The sequence below is a fragment of the Glycine soja genome, chromosome 10 (assembly GCF_004193775.1).
Source record: "Glycine soja cultivar W05 chromosome 10, ASM419377v2, whole genome shotgun sequence".
Taxonomy (NCBI): domain Eukaryota; kingdom Viridiplantae; phylum Streptophyta; class Magnoliopsida; order Fabales; family Fabaceae; genus Glycine; species Glycine soja.
In genome coordinates this window covers 52,044,687-52,069,007 of record NC_041011.1, presented here as the reverse complement: position 1 = coordinate 52,069,007, position 24,321 = coordinate 52,044,687, and the positions used below count along the sequence as shown (strand labels likewise).

The window sequence follows — 24,321 nt, the reverse complement described above, 5'->3', positions numbered from 1 at the left end:
GAAAGGTGGTTCTGCAAAATAACAAAAAATAACAACGAAATGTGTCAGAATTTACAATTAATTAATTTTAGAAACTATCGTTGCCAAATAAATTTTTGACATTTGATGGAGCTTTGTTATTTTAAAAACCCGGCACATGATAAAATATCTAGTATTAGGTGGAGCTTTATACCATGTATAAAAGAATATCCTCAACCTTCAGTGATCAAAATCAAAATGCTAAAAACTAAAAGAAAGTCACATGAGTCTGATCTAGCCTATAGTTTTATTATTATTATTTTTGAAGGGATATGGTAAAGTATTGTTTAAACGAATACGTATTGCATATCGAGCACGTTGATCAATGAAGTTCTAGGAGTGCACGTTTATCAGTTTATATATTTAATAATTGGTCGATGAAGTTCTTTTTCGATTTATCAGTTTATATATTTATTAGTAACTCGTGGAGGCATAGCATGTTTTTTTTTTGCCTAAACAAAGTAAGGTGCCTAGTCGATTCAAACGTGAGTTTGACCATCATGCTGAAAAAATGTAGAGCATGGCTGCTTTTCTTTCTTTTATCTGGTTGGGATTTTTTTATATAATTATAGAAAAAATTAAGATGACATTTAATTGTGTATTTTTTTTATCATCATGATATTGGTACGAAGTATTTACTATTTTTAGTGATGATTAATCTCTTATGAGAAACATGATTATTCATTTTTAAATTTTTTCTTTTAATTATATTTTTTTTCGTCCAAAAGACTCAAACTCAAAACTTTACTTAAAAAAATTGATTCTAAAATCACTAAGACCAACAACTGTGTATTTAGTTTTGCATTAAAAATTCTTCTTATGTGTTACCAGTTATGAGACGAAAAAAATAAGATTACATTAAATTTATGTCAAATGTTTAGTGGACTTTATTTTAATGAAAATGAAAACTATAACAAATACTAGATGCTTAAATAAAAAAGGTCCAAGAGTATTTGTAGTTGAATAATCTATTTTGGATTTTTGAATTACTCTCATGATATCACATAGAATATAAGAATTTTTATCTTTTTTGTTTTAGTGGTAGAATACAATTTGAATTCTTGGATTCTACTTGCATAGAAGAAGGAAAAAAAAGAATTCTTCTAACTTTTGAACAAAAACAATAATAAATCTAGTGAAGAGGAATTTTTTATAACTCTTGAACAAAAATAATAATAAATCTAGTGAACAGAAATTTCTGAGTTTAAATTTTTTTTATTAAAGATCTTCTTATATATCAGTAGAATTAAGGAGGAGTTTCATTCTGCTTCAAAGAGATAAAAAAATGAAGTACATTTCTCAACGTTCCCCTCGTACACCCTGGTAACATGAACATGAAAAGAAAAGAAAAAACTGTTGCAAAGGAAAAAAAAAGTGAAAAAAAAAACATTTATGAAAGATATTTTCAAGAACGTAATGACTCCTCAACCATGTTAAAATATATAGTTTAATTTACTGTTGCTAAAAATATTCTTTAAACGAATATGTTTTTAATCAAAATATATACTAAAATATTTTGAAATTTTTAACTAACCAAAATACCCTTCACTCAATTGATTGCGTTGATTCCTCTTTCTTTTCACACATCAACCTTGTTAGGTGCCCCAAACATCTAATCAAATTATAGGTGATATTATATTAAAGGCTAAAACTGACCTTTAATGAATTTATGACTCAAAACGTTTTATAAGAAATAATAATTTATAACACACATTTTTTCGTAAGCAATGCATAAACATATTAGCAAACATAGAAATTATTAAATTTTCAATAAAAAGTATAAAAATGATGAAAATTGTAATATATTTTAATTTATTAAAAATAAAATTGCATACTTTAGTTATAAAGACAATATTTAAAACTATCGGAATAAGAGAGTGTGCAAATATTTTAGTCATAAAACTATTTTTGCGATATTTTAAAAGGTAAAGTGTAATATATTGTCAATTTTTTTACTTGTTAGGGGTAAGAGTGTATATTTTAGTACAAGAGATAAAGATGGTGTCCTTGTTTTTATGAGACTTTTTGTTTAACTTGGTCGACTAGTTTACAGATTGTTATCTGCGAATCTAATTCTAAGTTAATTCTCTAGTTAGTGCTGCAAGGTGTCCAACAATGACATTTATATGCTCGATCTTTTGGTTTCAAAGAATTCAAAGCTTCATGTCCCTCAATTGGAGTACGTGAAGGCAATGGAGTCGCTGATATACTTGCAAATTAAAACATGCATGCATGCATGGTGCATGCAATGAACTTTACCTCCTTGGCCACTTATCCCTCACCTCGATCTCTTGGCAGGGGTGTTCAAATAACTCTTTTGAACTGAATTAAATTGGAATTGAACTGAAACTAAACTATTTTTGTGAAAACTAAAACTGAATGAATTACACTGAACTATTAGAAAATAGTTCAGTTGGAAACCGATTTCAACTGTTTTAGCAATAAAAAGAGTTGCCATAAGACTCTAGCTGCCATGGCTTTTATCTCTTAATACTCGTCCCAGCAATTGACACGCACGCAACCACGTACAGTTTGTCAAATATAAGTTTATTTGGTTCAATTAGTTTAACCTGCATGTTAAATGAGTTGGGTCTACAGAGGTTAACGAGTTAGCCTTTGGACTGACCAGTTTTTTTTTATTCATTTTGGGCTCATCATTTTTAAATATGATTTATTATTTTATGGTCTTATTGGATAATTGCTACTTGGTGTTTGATTAGTATGTATTGAACTCTTTCTCTGTGTTCGGAACTTTATAATTTGTAATACATAAAGTTAAAAATGTTGAGTTTTTTTGTGCTTTATTTAATGTTTGGGTGATTACCCAGATGAAGTTTTAAATACAAAATTCATTATTTTATGCATCTTTTTTTATTCTTCTTCGTTAATCGCATCTTAGTTCTTTTTCCATATTTTATATATTTTTTAAAAAAAATTGTAAGTTTTTCAAAATTAAAAATTTTGTTTACATATTCCAATTTTTTTTATAATTTTTTTTTATTATTTAACCTGCAAACCAATCCATTTACTCGCACACTAGACGAAGACTAACAAAAAACCATCCATTCAATAATAAGCAGGTCAACCTATTTTGGTTCATTTGGATGTAGACCAAAATGAATTAGGTTAAATGGATACACTGACCCATACTAGCGACGAGGATCATTTAAAAAAAAACTTACAAAGACTAAAATTAACAATTTTTAAAAGAACTAAAATCAAATTTAACTATGCTTACATAAAAAAGAAGCATGTTATTGATCAATGATCAATTAATGTGTATTAATTTTTTAATCTCATAGCTTGGTCAAATTAAATAAATTTATCATTATGATAAAAATATATATTAAATTTCTCTACTTTATTTTTCTCGTTTTTTATGAAGTCAAACAAACCTTTTTTTTTATTAATATTCAATTAAACATTAAATTTTAATTACATTTATCTATCCTTTTTCTTTAAGTTTTTTTCCTCATCCCAACAACGCATGAAAACAATTAAGAAAACATAATATGGTATTGCGAGGTTGTATGTGGGGCTTGATTCTTTTCTTTTTATATATTTCTTGGCTGGACGATAAGGTTTTTTTTTTTTTTTTTTTTTACAAAAGGACGATAAATTATTAGTATTATTTTGTGTCCATTATTTAATTATAATATCCGAATCATGCACTCAGTCACTCAGGCCTACATTTAGAATCTTTTCATTTTCGTTCCATCACCATTCACACCAGATCAGCCGATTGCAAAACAGCAAAAAAATATCAGCCTTTGCACACTTGTTTTTATTTATTTATAAAAAAATAAACTAAATTTCTCTTTTGACCACTTGACCTCCTTCGCACACAGTTTTTACAATTTCATTTTTCGGGTTACTAACATTTATAAGTATGTTGCCTTAAAAAAACATTTATAAATACGTTACTTTTCAAATTATTATCGGTTTATTTGGTAAATGAGGTAAAAGAGGAGAAAAGGATAAAAATAAAGAAAATAGAATGATATATATATATATATATATATATATATATATATATATATATATATATTGATATTGCATTGAAAGAAAAAATATTAATGTTAAATAAAATATAACTCAGAAAAAATAAAGAAGAGTAAAGAAGACAAGAGTATTGAGAGAATAATAAGTATATCTGTTCTTTTAAAAAAATAGTCTATTTATATATAAAAAAACAATTAAGAATATACAAAAGATTTAAATAAGAAAAGATCACAAAACACGCTTAAAAATATTAACAATCATAAATAAATTATTTATAACGATGAAATCATTTTTATTTGTTTAGTGAGAAATGTAAAAACACATTAAACATTATAAAATAAAAAGTACATTTTTACTTATGAAAAAATGAAAACAATATATTTTTTATGCTTTTTTTAAAATTATACCCTTCAGTTGGTTATTAGTCAAGTAGTCGATGAATTATTATCTATCCATTTGAGGCTCATAGCTTCTTCATGCTTACACATTAGAGATTAAGGAATTGTATATCCTCTGATTGAGCATGAGTTGAGTCAAATGCTTCATGTAGGATCAGATTTCGACTAACTCGGCTCGCCTCCATATGAATGCCTTTATGCCCCTCTCTACTAGCTATTTTGACATGTATATTTATCGTATTCTCGTCATATCTTAACATATTTCAACAGGATTCTATGATATATCATCAAATCTTGCTACAAATTGTCATATATCGATCATCTTAAAAAATTAGGACAACAATATATGATGGAGTGTGACATTGCAAATACACACTAAATCTAGAGATATAGAACACCCTTTGATATTTTGGAAGGTGATGTCTAACATAGTAGAAGAATCCATGAAAACAAAACCTATCTATTGATTCCGTCACTTTCTTTTATACAGAGGGTATTTTTTTTCCATATTCCAAAAGATAAAATGATCTTCTTTTCTATTTTTCTTCTCACTTTTCTATACAATTAAACAAGGTATAATTAAATTGTTAATTTATTTAAATAATTTTGTGATAAATTACTAGAAGAAAATGGTTTTTAATCAACATCTAAATATTTTGATCATGAATATATTGGTCTAACCACATGTATCAATGTATCATACACTAAATACAATTTTGTTTGAAGAGGTCTAATCACTATAGACGACTCCTCAAAAATATATAACAGAGATGCATATCCCATACTCAATCTCAAGGCTTTTTGTTAGGTTAGAATAATTTCATGTTAGTTAATTTACACACTTTGTAGTATTTTGATTAGGGATTTGTTAATATATATTTACTAAATTATAGTTTCAAGTGTATTTTAACAAATTTAAAATTACAACTTATCATTATATTTTAAAAAATGAATAAACATAAACAAACTAACAATTTTTATAAAATTAAATTAAATGAAGTCAAACAACACGTTTACAAAAAGCACTGATCATGAAGATTAAATAAAATGCAACTAAACCATTATTTTGTTTTGATTTTTGAATTATATTGATTCCGATAAAGTGAGGAAGTGAGAAAACTAATCCTTCTTGCACGCTTCGTTGTCACCCTCACTCTTTCCTTCTCAAAATGTCCCTTCCGCTCCTCCAAGGGCCACCTTGCCACCTCAGCACATTGCCTGCCTGCTTCCATTTTTATCAATAACAAATTAACAGATTTAGAATCCTCATAATCAATGAGAAATTGAGATTTGGTTAAGTGATAGTTGTGGTTTGGTCTGACCGGTTGGATTGGTTCAGTGTCTAATTGGACTAATTTTATCATTGGATCCGTCAAATAATTGATTCGGAATGATTCGATCAAATCCGACCAGTTAAGTATCGGATCCCAGTTGGACCAATCCAACCCGGCCGATTTTACAAAAAAAAAATATATCACATCTATGACATTGTTTTGCTGTCTCATTATTATTAATTATTATTTTGGATTTTAAATTACGAATGAACTTTTTTACTCAAATAATGTAATTATATATTTATATATAATTTTGAATTTTTAATATATATTGGGTCGAACTGGACAAATTAATGACTCAGTGATTAGATCATTGATGCATGGATCCATTATTTTCGATTGGATCAATGATCGGATTGAATTTCACAACTATAGGCTATGGTACCTTATACAACATAATTAGTCTTTTCATGAGTTAATTTTTTTTTCTAGTTGATGATAAATAATTTTTTAGATAAAATATGTTTGATTTGCCTATAAATTTTTTAAAATATTAATTTTGCTTTTATAATTTTTTTATATTATTTTGGTCCCCTATAAAAATAAAATATATTTTTATTGGTATTTAATAATAATTCCATTAGACAATAATCTGACCTAATAAATAAACTTATAGGTGTAATTTGATTACAAATGACTTCAACAAATTTTGACGGCTAAAATCCCTAAAAATGAATTAAACAATTTTGATCCCCAAATTTTAATTTTTCATCACTTATTGGGCGATTTTCTTACACTTTCTGATAAGATCAAAGAAAAAAAATTAAGTAACAATGGATTTTTGTATCTTTTGAGTGTGCTTGAAAAGATGAAAAAAAATAATTAAATCTACTAGTTACGTTAAGAAACCGTCTAACAAAATTATTATAGGGATCAAAGTAATACGAAAAATTTTATGAAGACAAAATTAATACTTTTTAAACTTTATAGGACCCAAACATGTTTTTTTCAATCTTGTTTTTAAGTAACTTTTAACGTTTTTTAAAATGTTAACTTTTAGTTTTTTTATATATTTTTTATTTTTATCCTCAATATATTTATTCAAGTTTTTATTTTTTTAAAAAAAAATAAATTATGATTTTATTATTTAATATACTACTTCAATAATTATTTTACCAAACACTTATAATTTAATAAATTAATTTTTCAACTTTCATAATGCCAATTAATTTTTTAGCTAATTTTGTGAACATAGCTTTAATGGGTTGTTTATAAAAAAATATATATTCTGGTGTCACATATTATTTTGAATTGTTTAAAATTAGAAATAATTATTTATATGAATTACTTAACTTCGTATTAAATATAGAAAAATAAATAAAATATTTTTTAGTTAAACAACTTACCTCACACGCATGACGGATCCAAAAAACCATAAAAAAGAGACTGAATTATTTTTTGTACTTTAACTATTTATCTAAAAATAATATTTAATAAATAATGTCTTTTATAAAATTATTTATTAATTTTATACATAAAATTAAAATTATTTTTATTTCAAATTATACAAGAATAAAATACATGTGTTTATAACTCATATAATTGTTTTAATTTTTAAGAGAATTTTTACCTCATAAACACAACAACAATAAAAAAAAACACTCACAACAATGGTCTCACAAAATAAAAAAGAAAAAACACATAAAATATAATAATAACGATAGCTAAATTTTATAACAGTTATATATAACGTATTTTGTTTACAATATAATGTTAATAATAACTCATGTCAATAATTAGATATATAAATAGATAAATATAACTTATAATAAGACACAAAAACATAATTAGCCTATATTATAACAATTGATGAAGAATCATATATAAACACAGGATGTATTAACATGTATATATATCTGTTTGAGTTAGATTATAATGCGTGATAATATATATTATTAAAAAAATTAGTATTTATTTTGGTATTAAAAAGATTAATATATAATCAATAGAATTAATTATTAGATTTATTAAACAATATATTATTTTTATTTTAACTAAAAATAATATATATTATTATATACTAACAATTATATTATTTAATTTTATTTTTACTAGAAGTATTATATTATTAAAAATATTTTTTAAAAAAATACATTATATAAATTATTTAAAGAAGCTTGAGGGAGGGGGGCTAAAGTTCCTGGCTTCCATGTGCATCTGCCCTAGCTACGAGAAAGAACTCAACGAGAAGATAACATTTAGTAGATTGGGCAAGTGAAGAATCCGGTAAGAATAAAGATCATTAAAGATACTTTGAATAAGTAAATTATAATGAATGTAATAACTTTTATAGTCCGAAAATAATATTTTTCAATGTTGGCGATTGATGCCTCCTCGAATGCGAATCTCGTATTTGAGGTCGGGTTTCCTCATCCCACGTGATTCTAGTTCTCAATCTCATCGAATCCCTAACTAATTTTAAGTTTGTAATATGATATAGCTATGAATGTGACGACGTGTGATACATGATTTTCTTTAATTTTATAACAAATAAAGATTGTATTTGTTTAAACTGATTTCCGTAATCCTCGTTAATACAGAGTCAATTCATAACTTCCATTTTAGGAAGATCCTCCTCAAACAGTTTCCGAAAACGAGCAAATTGACCGTCCATTTTTTTTTCTTCTGCTGCCAGCTGGATGTATTGGTTACACATACTACACCATTTTTTTTCTTATATTTCTCTTTTTACTTTGGATGTATTTTAAGTAGTACTACTAAACTACTAAATGTTCATTATTTATTTAACTTAGATATAAATAATTGTACGTATTGCAAACAAATGTATACACACTGTAAGTGTAATCTTTTTACGTTTCAATTTTTTATATAAAGATATCAAAATGATCATTATTCGTATATGGGGCAGATTATATTTAAAAATCTCGGTGGGTGTTGGGTGGAAAATGAGACACTTGAGTGGATGATGGTATATTAAAAAAACAAAAGAACAAAAGAAAAATGTTCACATCACATTATAGGCACTTGCCAAATTTGGTCCCAGCATATAAATATGGAAAAATTTTCTAATGTCACAACATACACATAATAAACTTTCCCCTCTCGGCTATTCGGTTCATGCCATAAACCTCGACCCTCAGGCCTCATGCACCACCCTTCCAAATAAATCTACAACTGTATATAGTGTATACCCAGAAAACAAATCAGCAAATTTTTTCAATGTCACCCATTATAGACAAAGGACAGTGTGTGAAGGGCAATGAGTTTGGATCCAGATACCTAATCTAACTATATTTTATTTTGTCGCCCAATTCACAACTTTAACGTAATTAATGGTATCCGGATTTTAATGGAATCGTTTTTGTTGAGAAGGCCAGAATTGACTTTTCATTACGTGCTTATCCATATGAGTGGGCACCCAGAATATGCCACTTCATTCCTTCTCCTTTTGGAGTGTTCCAACCAATATCTTATTCGGTTATATTTCTTTCCGTCATTTAGGTTTTCAATAGTAACTTAACTTCTAACACTGCGTGATGCTGGGTGCTGGGGATTCTTCGTAACTTTCTCTTTTGCCCTTTTCCACCATACTCATTTCTTGAATCGAGGAGTTTATTTTTATCGATTTTTTTTACTCATTTAAATGATTTTTTAGGTTAAATTTCCATTTATTTTAAAGCTATTTGTATTAATTGTTTTTTTTTTACATAAGCTTCATTAAATTCTTCACATAAAAAGATTTAAGATTCAAATTTTTGTCAACATTATGTTGATTTTTTTTTTAATGCTGTATTATTTTCAATATACAATTATTTTAATGATTATGAATATATGAATACGAGAAACTAATCTAGCTTTAATTTTCTCAAGATACTGTTTTGCACTTTTAAGCTAGGGAAAAAAATCATTCAAAAGCTTTATCATTAACACAGAGTGTCGTAATAAATCTTGCCGCTCTATAACATCTGATAGACTTCTTTTCCTTTCCGCATCAAAATGACGAAATCTTGTCTGCGTTATTTAACAGAAGAGAAAAATTCATGATCCTAATCAGCAATTCAAGATTTGACTTGGTGTACATTTGAGATGACAAAATACATAGTTATAACAATAAAAAAAAAACATAATTATAAGAGAATATTTGATAGACCAATTTAATAAATTAAATTAAATTATAATAAATATATAAAACATAACACACACACATCTTTAAATATCAAAATTCATAATAAATTAATATTTTTAATATATAATTTATTTTATAATTAATATTTAAAATAAATAAATGTGTTTTGATGTATAGATTATATCTTAGATTTATAATAAATAAATTAAATTTTGATAAAGGTTATTCTTAATAATTGACAAATTCTTATACTAAAATTTTATTTTGAGATAGAAATAAAAGAAATAAATTGAAACAATGAAAATTACCTATACAAACAAAGATAAAATAAAGGTAGTTTAGAATAGTTGAGACAATTTTTTTTTTTTACTAATTGTGGAGATAATCTGAGAAATGCACATCAAAGAAGACGATATTGAAAATGTTTAATTGAAAAAGTGAGAAGTGTGACAATCTCATTTTCCAACTTTTATATATATATATATATATATATATATATATATATATATAACATTTACAAAAAGTTTTATAATTTTTATTTATTTAATTTAATGTAGTTATTTAAAATACAACTAAATAGTACCTTAAGTCCTTTATATAAAAAATAACTAATTTATTAAAATTAATAAGACTAGTTAAGTTAGTTAAATTTAATTAATAGTATTGTATATTCAATTTTTATTCCAAAAACAATAAATATAAGTATATATTTATAATTTTTAATAATAATTATAGTTCAAAATTTATTTTATAAAATTACTAACTTTAACCAAATCAAATTCAATAATTTATAACAATAAAAAAGAAACTCAAATAATTGTGTCAGATATTGGGACCTCCCTCATCTGATCTGATTATATACATAGTCAGTAAATCATCTTTGGCCCCGTGATATGTGTATGTGATTCGTGCCGTAAAAAAAATAAAATGTGTATGTGATTGGTGTGCTAAATAAAAAAAGCTATGTATGATTCCTTAAGGTACAAGTTCTTCATCATTCCGCCATCACGGCTACATACAAGTCGAAAACACATGCATGTTACACATCACATGATAACAAAGAAGATATCAGGTGCATAAAAGAAAAAGGGAATAGCATTCATTGTACATACTAACAACATACACATGTAACATTTACCCATAAAAAAACAAAATTATCAGATAAAGATATTTGGTAGGCTGGATTGGAGATTAGGAAAAGAAAAGAAGAAAAAGAAAGAGACCTCAATAATTATTATTATTTTATTACCAAAAATAAAAACACACTTTATTTTTCTTATTTTAATTATTTTCAAATTCTGAGTATCCGTTCCAATTTCCATACTCCATAATCATAATCATAATCCGTATATTCCATATTTGTGTTGTGTGTAGATTACAACAAACCAAGCTCCGTCCCTCACAATAAAAGCACCACTAATAATCACTATGCATTGTTGTTGTTTCATGTGAGTGAAAGGATAGAGCGAAACGCATCGCACTTTATCGTCGTTCGATGGTGATGATGGTGACGGAGGGAAACGACAGCAGCTGCGGCAGCGGCGGCAGCGGAGTGCAGCACCATACGATGTCGTCCTCGTCCTCGCCGGCGCAGAGCCGGCAGCAGCGGCAGAAGGTGGAAGTGTACAATGAGATTCTCCGCCGCTTGAAGGATTCCGGCCACGAAGAAGCTATGCAACCTGGCTTCCACGATCAGCTTTGGGCTCACTTCAATCGCCTCCCTACACGGTCCTTTCCTCGCATTACACTGCGTTGATTAATCTTCTATATCATTTATACATATAAATCTCATTTACTTCATCGTTTTTTTTTTAATTATCGGAATATTGTTTTTATTTCTTTTCATGAGTCTGTTTATGCGAGGTCTTGGCATTGGATTGATTTCGCGTGAACATACGCAGTAGAATTAATCATTCGTACTTGTGTTGAATCCGTGTGTACGGAAGTACGGAAGATTCTCGATTATATAATGAATGTTTGTTGTGTTTGTGATTTTTTGTTTGGTCGATTAGGTCTGTGATTTTGGGTTTTGGAGAGAGATTTGAGGATATTCTGCAATGCAGGTATGCGCTGGATGTGAATGTGGAAAGGGCGGCAGATGTTCTCATGCACAAGAGATTGCTGCATTTGGCGCATGATCCTGCTAATAGGCCTTCAATTGAAGTTCGATTAGTTCAGGTGACCTAACCCTTGTTTGTTATGGGCGCCACCGGTGTATTATTCTTCATGCTCCTGTTAACTCATCTCCTTGCAGCGTTGTTGTTTTGCTGTGCTTTTTTTTACTTCTCAATTGTCATTTGCAAGTGGGTCATTTTGTTCCTGGCCGAGGATAACTATATAAAATGTACATGTTGCATATAGGCAGGCATTGCATGTTTATATGTATATGCTTTAACAAATAAAAATACATTATTTAAATCAAGCCTTTGGAGTTCATAGGTGTTGTTGGACACCCTGCATGCGAACAATTTTTTTTTTTTATATATATATATATATATTTCAAAAATCTTTCTGATCCATTAAAATAGTCTTCTATCTGTCTGGACTCTGTAGGGAGCCATTTTGGTCACATGCAACCATAAAACAAATATATTCACTGTCACCAAAGCTATATACTCAACACAATTAATCTTGCTGAACTACAATTAGACGAACTTGTTATGATGTTATAGGAGTATGATTTGCTCTCTCCATTATTCTTTGGGAACCCCCACTAAATTTTCGTGGAATGATTTAAATGTATCTTAGATTAGGAAAGGAAAATTGGTTTAATTACATCCTATTGTGTTTCTCCTTTATATGTGGTCTTTATAACCTGGTTATGCATACTGGTGAGAAGCTGAAAATTGAAGAAAAATAAAAGATATGATAGTTTAATATGTTAGGGAATTCAATTGTGAAATGCTTGTACCCGAAATTGTAACTGCTTCCAATTTAAGCATATGGACCATGGCACAATTTACAGTTACTTACGTATGATCTATGATGGTCAAGTACTGGACTCAGCATTGTTTGATTTTTCCTATTACATCATTGATTGAAGAAATAAATTACTTTGTGAATTTCAACAGTTTTGTCTTCATATATATATTTGAGCCACTCTCTGTATACTAGCATGAGCAAATTCGTAAAAGTCTATTCAGTTAATGTATCAATGTCGGGTGAATATTTTCTGTAAGCACATTAACACTGCATCTGTCTGGTTGAATTGTCCCTTGTTATCAAAATATATTTTTCATGCCTATGATTATGTTTATTCCTACTGTATTCAACTTCTTTGTATTTTTAATTTTCATATTTTGAATGTTGTGATTCATATCCTTTAACTCATTCCATGTGGATCATATCATTTCGGTATTGGAATCTTTATGCAGGTTTATCCCATAACCGATGGAAACTCAGCTGACACTTTTGAATCAGATGATCCTGGGATAGAATCTGGACAAAGTTCTTCAAAGTACTCAAGCAGACAGAGGTTCCATTTTCGCACTTGTTATATTGATTTCATAAATTTCTAGCAACTTATTGGGTGCCATTATCACAAAGCTCAAGAAATGGCTGATGTCGGTATTCTTCAATTCTAATTTTTCTTCATCTTCTTTTTAACGTTTTAGTATACATCCACCTCCTGCTTTTGGTTCTTCTCCTAATCTTGAAGCACTGGCTCTTGAAGCAAATAATTCTGAAGAAGACATAGAAGAGGAACAATCTGTACATGCCAATGTTCAATATTCACGGTGAAACTTCTGATGCAAGCTATTTTTATAACTAGGCTTGGAAAATTTCTTTGAATAGTGACCTAGAATCTAAATTACTCATGCTTTGCTTTTTATATGGGGGTGGATCTGAATATGTAACCCAACTGGTCTTTGATACTTTTAGCTTCCTTTTTTTTTAATCATGTTATTACTTTTTTGACTTTCTTGAGGTTGAGGTGCTGATATTATTATTATTATTTGTATCCCTGTCCGATCTTTGCTTATTTCCTTTGGTGAATCATGTAAAATACAGATTTAAGAACTTATCAAGTATGCCTATCTAAACTTGTATGATGTGTGGAGCCTTTATAACATATGGTGTATAAAGTTCCTAGTCAAATTGTTTAATTTAATTTTGATGTTTATTTTGAAATGTTAATCATCTATGTCACTAAAAATGATGTAGGCCCATGCATGAAATCACCATCTCAACAGATGACAAGCCCAAGCTTCTCAGTCAGGTATTTGATATCCTTTTAATCAAAATACATATATAGAGAATATATTTGAATGTTGTGTGTTGTATTATGGTACAATAGAATCACATTAGGGTATAAAAAATCAATCATAAATACATAAGAATAATTAAATCCCTGATTCTTAGTAATAGATATTACAATATTTTACATATATTAAATGTGCTTATATAACTCCCCCTCAAGCTGGAGCTGTTATATAAGCCAAGCTTGTTACTATGTAGTCAACACAAGAGCCTTTAAGGGATTTAATGAACATGTCAACCAATTGGTCACTAAAGTTGACAAATTCAGTTGTGCTTTCCCCTAAAAGCACATTCTCTCTAACAAAGTTACAATCTGTCTCAATGTGTTTGGTCTGTTTATGGAAGACCGAATTTGATGCAATGTGAAGGGAAACTTGATTGTCTGTCACAGATAAGTTTCATATCTTGGATGTCTCTAAATTTAACTGTTAGAGAAATTGCCTAAGCCATGTAATCTTGCATTCAGTTGTTGCCCTAGCACAATAATTAGCTTTGACATTGGATCTAGCAACTTTTGTTTCTTGCTTCTTCATGATATCATATTTCTTCGAATAATAGCACTATACGGAGAATGGATCTCTTGTTTGTTGGTGATCCTATATTAGTACTACTTTATTCTTAAACAGGTAGCTGAAATTAGGAATGCATTACTCTTGGTTTGATAGCCTTTGACTTGGATTGAACAAGCATTTAAGAATAGCCTACACAATCAATCATACCACTTAAGATAAACTTAATTTGGACTTACTTTGAACCCCACTTGATAAATGAAACATCTGAAAGGTCTGGTTCCTTCTGCAGTTAACTGCTTTGCTTGCTGAGATTGGACTGAACATCCAAGAAGCACATGCATTTTCTACAACTGATGGTTTCTCATTAGATGTGTTTGTTGTTGAAGGATGGCCCTATGAGGTATATTGATAATCATTCGATATCAATTTTTTGGGATGAATACATAATGAGTAACTGTATGAGAATTTTCTTTCCAAATTTGATGTCATTTAACACTTTATTTTGAAAAACATGTTTGAAGGATTGACATTCATATAAACCATGTTATAGCAACTGTATTTGAGTTCACAAGCACCAGCTTATCAACCACAATGACAAAAACTGGTTCTTTCATATTTTAGAAGGCTTTATTTTGTACTTCTCTATTCACAAAAAAAAAATGTACTTCTCTCATTTTCTGGAATATTTTTTGCCATCACTCCTATTCTCTTTATTAATGTTTAATATTATTAAAGGTTCAGCTCATCCAGCGCTGCTTGACTATTTGGTATTTAAACAGGAAACAGAAAAGCTTAAAGCAGCTTTGGAAAGTGAAGTCTTGAAGAAGATTGAGGTAAATTGGGCGGCCCCTTATTGTATTTCTAGAATCTAGATGTCAGTTAGAGTCAATTTGACTAATGTTCAGTAAGTGAACTCTTATTTGATTACTGCTTTCAGAGACAGGTGAGGTCTAGTCCACAATCCGTATCTTCAGTTGACGAGCCTGATCAAGCAAAGTTGTACAGTGAACTGGATCATTTGACAATACCAAATGATGGGACAGATGTTTGGGAAATAGATCCTAAACATTTGAAATATGGAACTCAAATTGCATCTGGGTCATATGGTGAACTGTGAGTACTGAATACATAGCTATAAAAAAAATATGCATTCCTTTTTAAACTTCCTACTAGATGTTCTCACTAGGGGCAGATATCATTTCAATTTCCAATTAACTGGTTATTTTTTATGAAATCAGATTTAAAGGTGTATATTGTAGCCAGGAAGTGGCCATCAAAGTTCTCAAGGCTGAGCATGTAGATTCAGAATTGCAGAGAGAGTTCGCACAGGAAGTCTATATCATGAGGTTTGTTGTATTAAATTTGCATGCTGTAACCATCAGAAGTTTTTCTACCTGTGAGATAGTGAATGCCAAACTTTATTTTGAAAACTGTTTAACTGTTGCCCATGCCAAAAGTCTTCACATTAAGATGGTATAACTTCTTTAAAGCAGGACCAGGGTGAATGAGCAACAAAACATACAATTTTTGTAGTGAGTGCCTAGTTATTAATCTCGGATAGCAACATGTACCAGTTCACTCTGAAAATGCTAAAGTGGGAAGTGGAGTGACCTCTATTTTAAATGCTATAATACAAAAATAGTAAATAGTATACTACACATAAATACTCAAAACAAAACAATACCCAAAATTAAAGAAATTCATGATAAATAGTAAGTCACAGTTCACACACACAAAATTAAACAGAGGTAATTTTTTGTGGAATATATTACCCAAAAAAACCCAAACAAAATAATGCTGTTCCAAGGGTAAAAGTGGGTTTTTGAAGTCTATATCATGGTACCGCTGCTAAAGTGTATAAAATCAGTTATTGGGGAATGGGGCCCCAATGGTTGCTATTAGTGGTTCACGGCCACTCTGCTACTCCGCTATAGTCCACTGTTGATTACTATGAGTATAAATTAAATAATTGCACTTGTCATAATTCTATTGTCCTTCAAATAACGATATTTGAAGCAATGTTTTGTGCTTCTTTAGAGTATGCTGGGTTTTTCCCCACTGTGGATTGTAATTCAACATCCCCCATCTTTAGATGTGAAGTTGAGTTTCATAGCCTTTGTCACCAATTTATCGACTTAGAAAGCCCAATTCCTTTCAAATTTAGCGTCAACTTCCTTTAGGAAATTTCTGCCTTCAATTTTGATTTTTATGTGAGAACCTGCACCTAGTCAATGTAAACAAAAAGGGGGATTGTTATTTAAATGAATGATAAATGAATTTGGGTATTTCTTTAATATGGAAGTTCTAGAAATTAGTTATTGTAATGGACATGTTGCACACGAGCAGTTTACAAATGTGCCTAAACAGTTGCATTCTGATCTGACTTGTTGGCACTAATCATCATATGCCATACTTATAATGTAGTTGGCCTTTTGAGACAGGAAAATATGCAAAACGCAAATTGGCTATAGTTTTATATTGTCATTTTAAAAATAAAATAAAATTGTGTGTATACCATACTAAATTCACTAGTGGAACTTGCAGAAAGGTTCGACACAAGAATGTTGTACAATTCATAGGAGCTTGCACCAAGTCCCCACGCTTATGCATAGTAACAGGTGACATCCAATGAATTACTTATGTTATAGAATAGATGTGATCTTAAAAACGTAGCAATTATCTACCTCATTGTAATGGTTGTTTCCTTTTCAATTTTCAGAATTTATGTCTGGTGGAAGTGTGTATGACTACCTACATAAGCAGAAGGGCTTTTTTAAATTTCCTACACTGCTCAAAGTAGCAATTGATGTTTCCAAAGGAATGAACTACTTGCACCAACATAATATAATCCATAGAGACTTGAAGGCTGCCAACCTTTTGATGGATGAAAATTGTGTACAATGTTTCCTTTATCTGTTGTTTCTTAAAAGTATAATCTGATGCAATGCTTCTTCTGCTCCTCCCCCCCCTCAATGACTAACATAATATAGCACATGTGTGGCTAAATACAGTGAATTCTATAAACTGGGCATACAGAACTGAAAGTAGTACATTTGTTCCATTGCAGACTGTAAAGGTCGCTGATTTTGGGGTTGCTAGAGTTAAAGCTCAATCTGGCGTCATGACTGCAGAAACTGGAACATATCGATGGATGGCTCCTGAGGTATTTGATCTTCTCATGTTACTGCCATCAAGTTGTTCAAATAGTTTTGATGACATTGTTTAGCTTTTCAACACCTGTTGTCTGTTTTCTTGTTATATTACCATAGGAGTTTGCACTTTTTTAATTGGTTTTTTCAACCTAAATAGATGTCTAGTGTTAAATCTTATTTTGATGTTTGATCAATTATGTGAACCTGTCGTTCTGGAAATTTATAATAAATGAAATGGATGACATTACTGTAGCTAAGTGTCCTGTCATGTGGTCATATATTAGCAGAGGGGATCAAACCCACGACTTTTCCTTCTCCCTTCTATAATGTCTTTCCCCCATCACTTTATTCACCAAATTTTATGAGATTAGATTGTACGATGGATTTAGTATGAGAAAAAGAATTATTGCTGCATTATATTTCAGAATAACAATTAAGGTCGAGTTATCGGTAGAAAATGTTCAGTTCAAACATCGGGCAAAATAATAGTATTAACTTTTTTAATATCTGGGGAAATGTAGTGTGGTAAATCAATTGTTCATTGCTGTTTTTCTTGCTGAAAGATTTGAAGGTTTGATAAATCTCAGGCCCTGAATGTTAGTACTAGCCCACTAAAATATGCTGTTTAATAGTTTTTGTTTTCTTGTTTAAATATTTTCTGGTGGCTAAGATAGATGAGAGGTATAACTCATATTGTCATCTTTCTTACCATGATTCCTTTGTATTGAAGGTTATAGAACACAAGCCGTATGATCACAAGGCTGATGTATTTAGTTTTGGAATTGTTTTATGGGAGTTGCTCACCGGAAAGGTATTTCTTATTTGTAACACCTTATGACTCTTACAGTATTAGTTTTCCTCTCATGTAAATTATTGTGTTTTTCTTGCCAGCTTCCATACGAATATTTAACCCCCCTACAGGCAGCTATAGGAGTGGTTCAAAAGGTATTTTTTTCCTTAAACATCAGTGGTAGAATAAACTCAAATTTTGAGGAAAGCGGTTTTTATATGATTAAATGGAAATATGTGTATTGTACAAATAGTAATTTTTTCCTACCATAACTTTAAATGGATTTCAGGGTTTGCGACCCACCATCCCGAAGAACACTCATCCAAAGTTTGTGGAGCTTCTTGAGAGGTCTTGGCAGCAAGATCCTACATTGAGACCTGATTTCTCCGAAATTATCGAGATCCTGCAGCAGTTAGCAAAGGAGGTATAGCAAGGTTACTTTTATGTTTTTTAGGATGCATATGATTACTTTGATGTTCATGTATGTGTGTCATTTTTTTTCCTGTGAGTACTAAGGTGGCGTTGTATTTCAGATGATAGGGAACATGGTCATTTTGAATCCGTGGAAGGTTGGGGTTCAATCATTTTGATTTTGGCCTCGAATAGATAGAAATTGGTCCTGAGGTTGTCCCTTAGTCTTAAACCCAGTAGACATTTTGGTTCCTATGTTAAGTACAATTAAACTAACAGAAATGCACGAGACATGGAAACAACTTTGCTCCATGTTTTAGGTCAAAATTGTTTCCCTCTTCACTGTCTGATTGGTGTTTTGATAAGTTCAGCATTGATAATGAGAATAATCACCAGAAGAAGGGTGGTATGGTGGTGGAAACTGACAGGAGTGGAGGAGGGTTGGAATTGAGGAGGACAAAGGACTATGTGTTAGATTGGGTCAGGAGTGAGACGAAGGAGAGACCCTAGAGAGAGTGGGTTGATTCTTTTTCTTCTCCTGGATATTTTAGAAACACTGGATTTGTGCAAGTGCCAAAGGTGGAGGCAAAGGTGTGCTGGAAGGGGAAAGTTTTGTGGGGAGCTTCTCCAGAAGAGTAAAATGAAGGATCCTTGTTTACAGCGGGAAGTTGTGCTAGCATAAAGATGGGAATGTTGCTTATAAAGCACAAACACTTCTCGGGTTTGAACTGTTGCAGTGTTAGTTTCTGGCACCACTCTAACACCGGTTCGACACATGTGGTACAATCTATTAAATGTCTAATTAATTAATTTTTTTGTTTGTTTGGAGTTTGGACACTACAAAGGTTACCCAAAGCATCAGAGTGAAGAGAGCAGATAGCATGTTTTTAGTTGTGTGAAAAGGAGGAGAAAGAAACTAAGAAGGATATTGAAGAAAGTTGTTAAAAGAGATTTTATGACAAATAATATCTCTGGAAATTTGGTCTTTAATTTAGCTGAATGGAGTTGTGTGATCCATGTAGCGTGACTTTACTTAACGGAACAATCAGACAAGGCTTTGTTATTGTTTGGTTTGGACACCTGAGCTGATACTTCCATATAGATAGACACGTACTAAATATTATTCCAAAAAATATTTTAAATTTTTAGAAAAGTCAGCTTAAAATAGAATAGCGCATATTGAATTTGATCAGTAGTGTCGGTGGTTAATACCCCGAGTTTGTTATGTGCTGAATACAAGAGAGCATATTATTTTGATCATGACATGGATAACACTTTGTATATGGAACAGGTTGGAGATGGAGAGGAGCGGCACAAGGATAAATCTGGAGGACTCCTGTCTGTCCTCAGAAGAGGACATCACTAAAAGGTTTCTTTGAATAGATGATGTCCGTAACATGGTCATAGGTAGGATCAATCGCAGCACAAGGGCCATTTCCCATTTGTTTCTAAATTGTCATGTACAGTTATCTTCACATTATCTGATTGCTTTTATGATAGATTTGTCACGATTTAAGCATTTTGAAAATATGATCAATTGCCCATTGCTTCGGGTTTTATAACCTTTATTTATATCTGTAAAAAAGTTGTTGATGGGTATAGATTAAATTCGTAGCATCAACAATCCTTTATTGCATCAAAATATTATGTTAAGTATAATTGTTTACATTGATTCTTTCTAAATCAATGGATTCTGGAATTATTGCATATGATATGACATGTTTAACATGCCGTTGGTTCGCTAATCACACGGATCATGCTAGTAAACCTCTTGAGAGGTATAAGACAATGTAGTTAGCAAACTATATTGCAGCTAACTTGAGCTCGCTGAAATGGAAAGAGACTCTGAATACGCAGTTGAAGGAAGAGGTTGATGCGAAAGATATATGGAATTACTGGATGCCAAGAGCCAAGGACCTATTACAGTCTATTTGCATCTGCCATATAAGTCACATGAAATAAGGGCTTGCAAGTATGGTTGCTGGCTACCTGGCCTACTGAATGGCATCACTATTTAACAAATTTGACCACACGACAGTAAGGCAATGATCTTTGCTTCTCATTTGTTGGACTTCGCATAGTGGCTCAGCCTCGGGCTCAGGTCAGCCAAGTTTTTTTTTTTTTAAAGAAAGGGTCAGCGAAGTTAGAAAGCCTCTCAACTTTAATTATGGGACCTAACTAATCGCGACCCCTCTTTTTCACGAGCCAGTGATATTGACATCCTCGTGATTGATTTTTACACGCCTTGTCTTTTGTTTTTTTCTTTTAAAAATATCTTGATGGAAACTAGTTTTTTTATTATGTATAATAACAATCACAATACAATAGAAACTAGTTTTTATTGTGTATGTCAACCTAGTATACTACCGAAACATGTTCTTGTTTTCTTATTATTTTTACACAAAATGCTTCATTTTGTTGGTTTTTTTTTTTACACAACGAAAACTAGTTTTTGTTTTGTATTAAAAAATGAAAACTATTTTCTGTCTAATTGGTGAGAGGGAAAAAAAAACAGCGAAAGAGCAAAGAATACTCGTCACTAGAGCCTGACTAGGGTGGAGAGAAGAGAGGCACAATGAGGGTGGGAAAGAATAAGACTATAAGATGCATAACGAGGTTGTGTCATGAGAACAAGTTGAAGACAATGACAAGACAGGAGGCAGAAGGGTGTCTAGTGAGGAAGATAGGGGTTGAGAAGGGTTAAAAGGGAGGGGGAAAATAGGAACTTCAACAAAAACAAAATTTTGGGGTGACAAATTGAAAAATGTTTAATTATAATTTGCGGTTAATATGAATTATAAAATAATTATCATAATACTTAATAAATTTATCATAGTTATAATTAGATAATGATGTAAAAAATTTTATTTTGTCAGTGTATTTTTTTTTTCTTTATGTTTTAATACATAAGTTCAAAATACATATTAAAAATGAGAAACATGAAAATAAAAGTATTTACAAAAATATTTCTGTTAACTATTGTTATAGTAATGTTAAATTATAACATCTAATGTTTTTTTTTTTAAAATCAAATTTTGTATTTAAGGCAAACTGGGCAGGGCCTTCACATCATCAAGAACCGGATGTTGGATTTGTGGAGGGACATCCTTTATCCAATACATTTTCTTAACAACAAAAGCTAATATAGCAAGCTCATGAGCTACTACTCTATTTATGGATTGTGAGAGTAAGTAAGGCTATTCGCAAAAGGGTGATGCTAGATGCACCTAACGTTATTGCTGGTGCACCTAGCATTTTTAGTGAATGGACGAAAATGTCCTTAACTCAAATTGATTCATATGATTCATACGGATCATGTTGATCCGTACGACTCATTAAGATCTAGCTGATCCGTATGATTTGTATAAACGAACTTGATCTGTATGACTCATATGGATCAAGTTCGTCCGTACAAATCATACGGATCAACTTGATCCGTATGTTTAAATTATACTTACGGATCAAGTTTATCCATACAAATCATACGGATCAATGACGAACTCCCGTACCTTCGATGTAGGGTAATTTTGGAATTAATGAAAAATGTTGGGCGCACAAGCAATAGAGCTGGTGCACTTAGCATCACTAGATAACAAAAGACAATCTTGAATCAAACCATCAAAATAACTAAATAGAGCTGGACATTGCGAGTTTTTGTTTTTTTGGGTTTTAAATTTAATTTTTAAAGTAAAATGTGTTTGACCAAAATGAAACTTAAATCATTTCAAAAAAAAAGTTTGAAACATTTTACACTTATTTTTAAAACAAAAAAAAGATTTTATTAATTTGGTTTTAGTTTAAAAAAAACTCAAATTTCTCACATTTAACAATGACATTATTTTATTGTCATTATCACCATCACTACACCCTACTACTACTATCGTTATCAACATTATCATCACCACCATCAACATTAGTTATACTGAAAATTACATTTAATGATTATAAAATGAAATTAACATAAATTATTTGCTCACTAGTTTAATAGTTAGCCTTATCTTTAGGAAGGCAATATTAAAAAAAAAATCTTTAGAAAGGCAACAGTTATCATCAGTCAAAATTTAGCTATTTACCGAAATGAAAACAATGATTATGTTTATGTATATAAACGTTTACTTTGGTCGTATGTGTAATCATTTATTTTGTTTTACTTGATATTATATATATTCCATTTATTAAATTACAGACCAGTACAGCTCATTTTTTTGCTGTACAATACTACAGCTCATTGATAGTATTCTATAGAATTTGACCAAATTATATATTAGTCAAAGACAGTGAAACACGACTTTAATTCTTACATATTAATTAAGAAATGTTTTATATTTAATTGCTAAAGTAACTATTTTAAAAATAATAATCTAGTTATATTATGGTTAAATTATAGTATAGTTTTTTTATAACATTGATATATTTTAATTGAGTTTTTAAATTATAATACTGACAATTTATTGGTTATAATAGAAGTAAACTCTATCTCATTAAGTAAGATTTCTTATTTGAGTATTGGAGATAAAAAAATAATTAAAAAAAAAGTAAGATTTCTTATTTGAGTATTGGAGATAAAAAAATAATTAAAAAAAAACTTAATAAAGATAGTTCTTCAATTTTTTAACCAAGATTAATCTCATAATAATCTGCATCAAAATTAAAAAAAAAAGACAAAGAAAGTGGAACATCCTCCCCAGAATATATATATAATTATAGATTTTGAGTTCAGGTTTTAAATACGTAGTTATTTTAAGTATCTAGAGGAAAAATATATCATATATAATGATATTATAAGATTTAAATAAGATTGTATCTCAAAACAACTAAAACTAAAATTTAAATCTATTAAAAAAATATTTGTTATTTGTAAAGTAAAAAAATCTCATTGATAAAAAAATCATATATATTAATAAAAAGGTTTAAGACATAAAATCTGTCTTATTATGCTTATTATTGGAAGGATCCTTATATAAAAAAAGAAAGAAAGAAAGTGGAACATTAGCGGCGATAATGACGGCAACACAAGACACCTGCTGGTTTGTGATGGGTGTGTCTGCACCAACAGCATTGACTTGGATATGTATGCATGCAACAAATATCCCATGACTTGCGTGTCCACATCCTTAATATTATACTCCATTTCCACTCATCATATGCCAAATCAACCTACGTTCTCGCTTTCACTTTTCTTTTTCTTCACCTTTTTCTATTTTGTACACTATGCTTCATCTCAAGACATTCAAATCCTACAAATTATCAATATGATCATAATCAAAATTATTTAATATGGATTAAAATTAACGCAATATGTAATTTTAAAAGATATATTAACTTTAAACCGTAGCTAGAAAAGTGTCAAATTTTGC

At 30.0% G+C, this 24,321-nt stretch overlaps 1 protein-coding gene across 1 annotated transcript; it reads left to right on the top strand.

Moving 5' to 3' along the window:
* Positions 1 to 11,158: 11,158 nt before the first annotated feature.
* Positions 11,159 to 20,663, top strand: LOC114372108 (serine/threonine-protein kinase STY46-like). The gene is made up of 16 exons (XM_028329518.1): positions 11,159 to 11,567; positions 11,903 to 12,017; positions 13,214 to 13,314; positions 13,454 to 13,576; positions 14,004 to 14,058; positions 14,901 to 15,011; positions 15,391 to 15,444; positions 15,549 to 15,724; positions 15,850 to 15,957; positions 17,156 to 17,229; positions 17,331 to 17,506; positions 17,679 to 17,774; positions 18,494 to 18,574; positions 18,655 to 18,708; positions 18,843 to 18,977; positions 20,256 to 20,663. Exons 1-16 carry the CDS (start codon positions 11,335 to 11,337, stop codon positions 20,328 to 20,330), a joined length of 1,767 nt encoding a protein of 588 aa, XP_028185319.1. The 5' UTR covers positions 11,159 to 11,334; the 3' UTR covers positions 20,331 to 20,663.
* The last annotated feature ends 3,658 nt before the right edge of the window (positions 20,664 to 24,321 follow it).

Bases quoted from the DNA above. Each gene is read 5' to 3' on its own strand.
- LOC114372108 (XM_028329518.1), top strand. From the start codon at position 11,335: ATGGTGATGATGGTGACGGAGGGAAACGACAGCAGCTGCGGCAGCGGC. The intron at 15,445-15,548 runs GTAAATTGGGCG...TACTGCTTTCAG, and splicing joins AAGTCTTGAAGAAGATTGAG to AGACAGGTGAGGTCTAGTCC. The intron at 18,709-18,842 runs GTATTTTTTTCC...AATGGATTTCAG, and splicing joins CTATAGGAGTGGTTCAAAAG to GGTTTGCGACCCACCATCCC.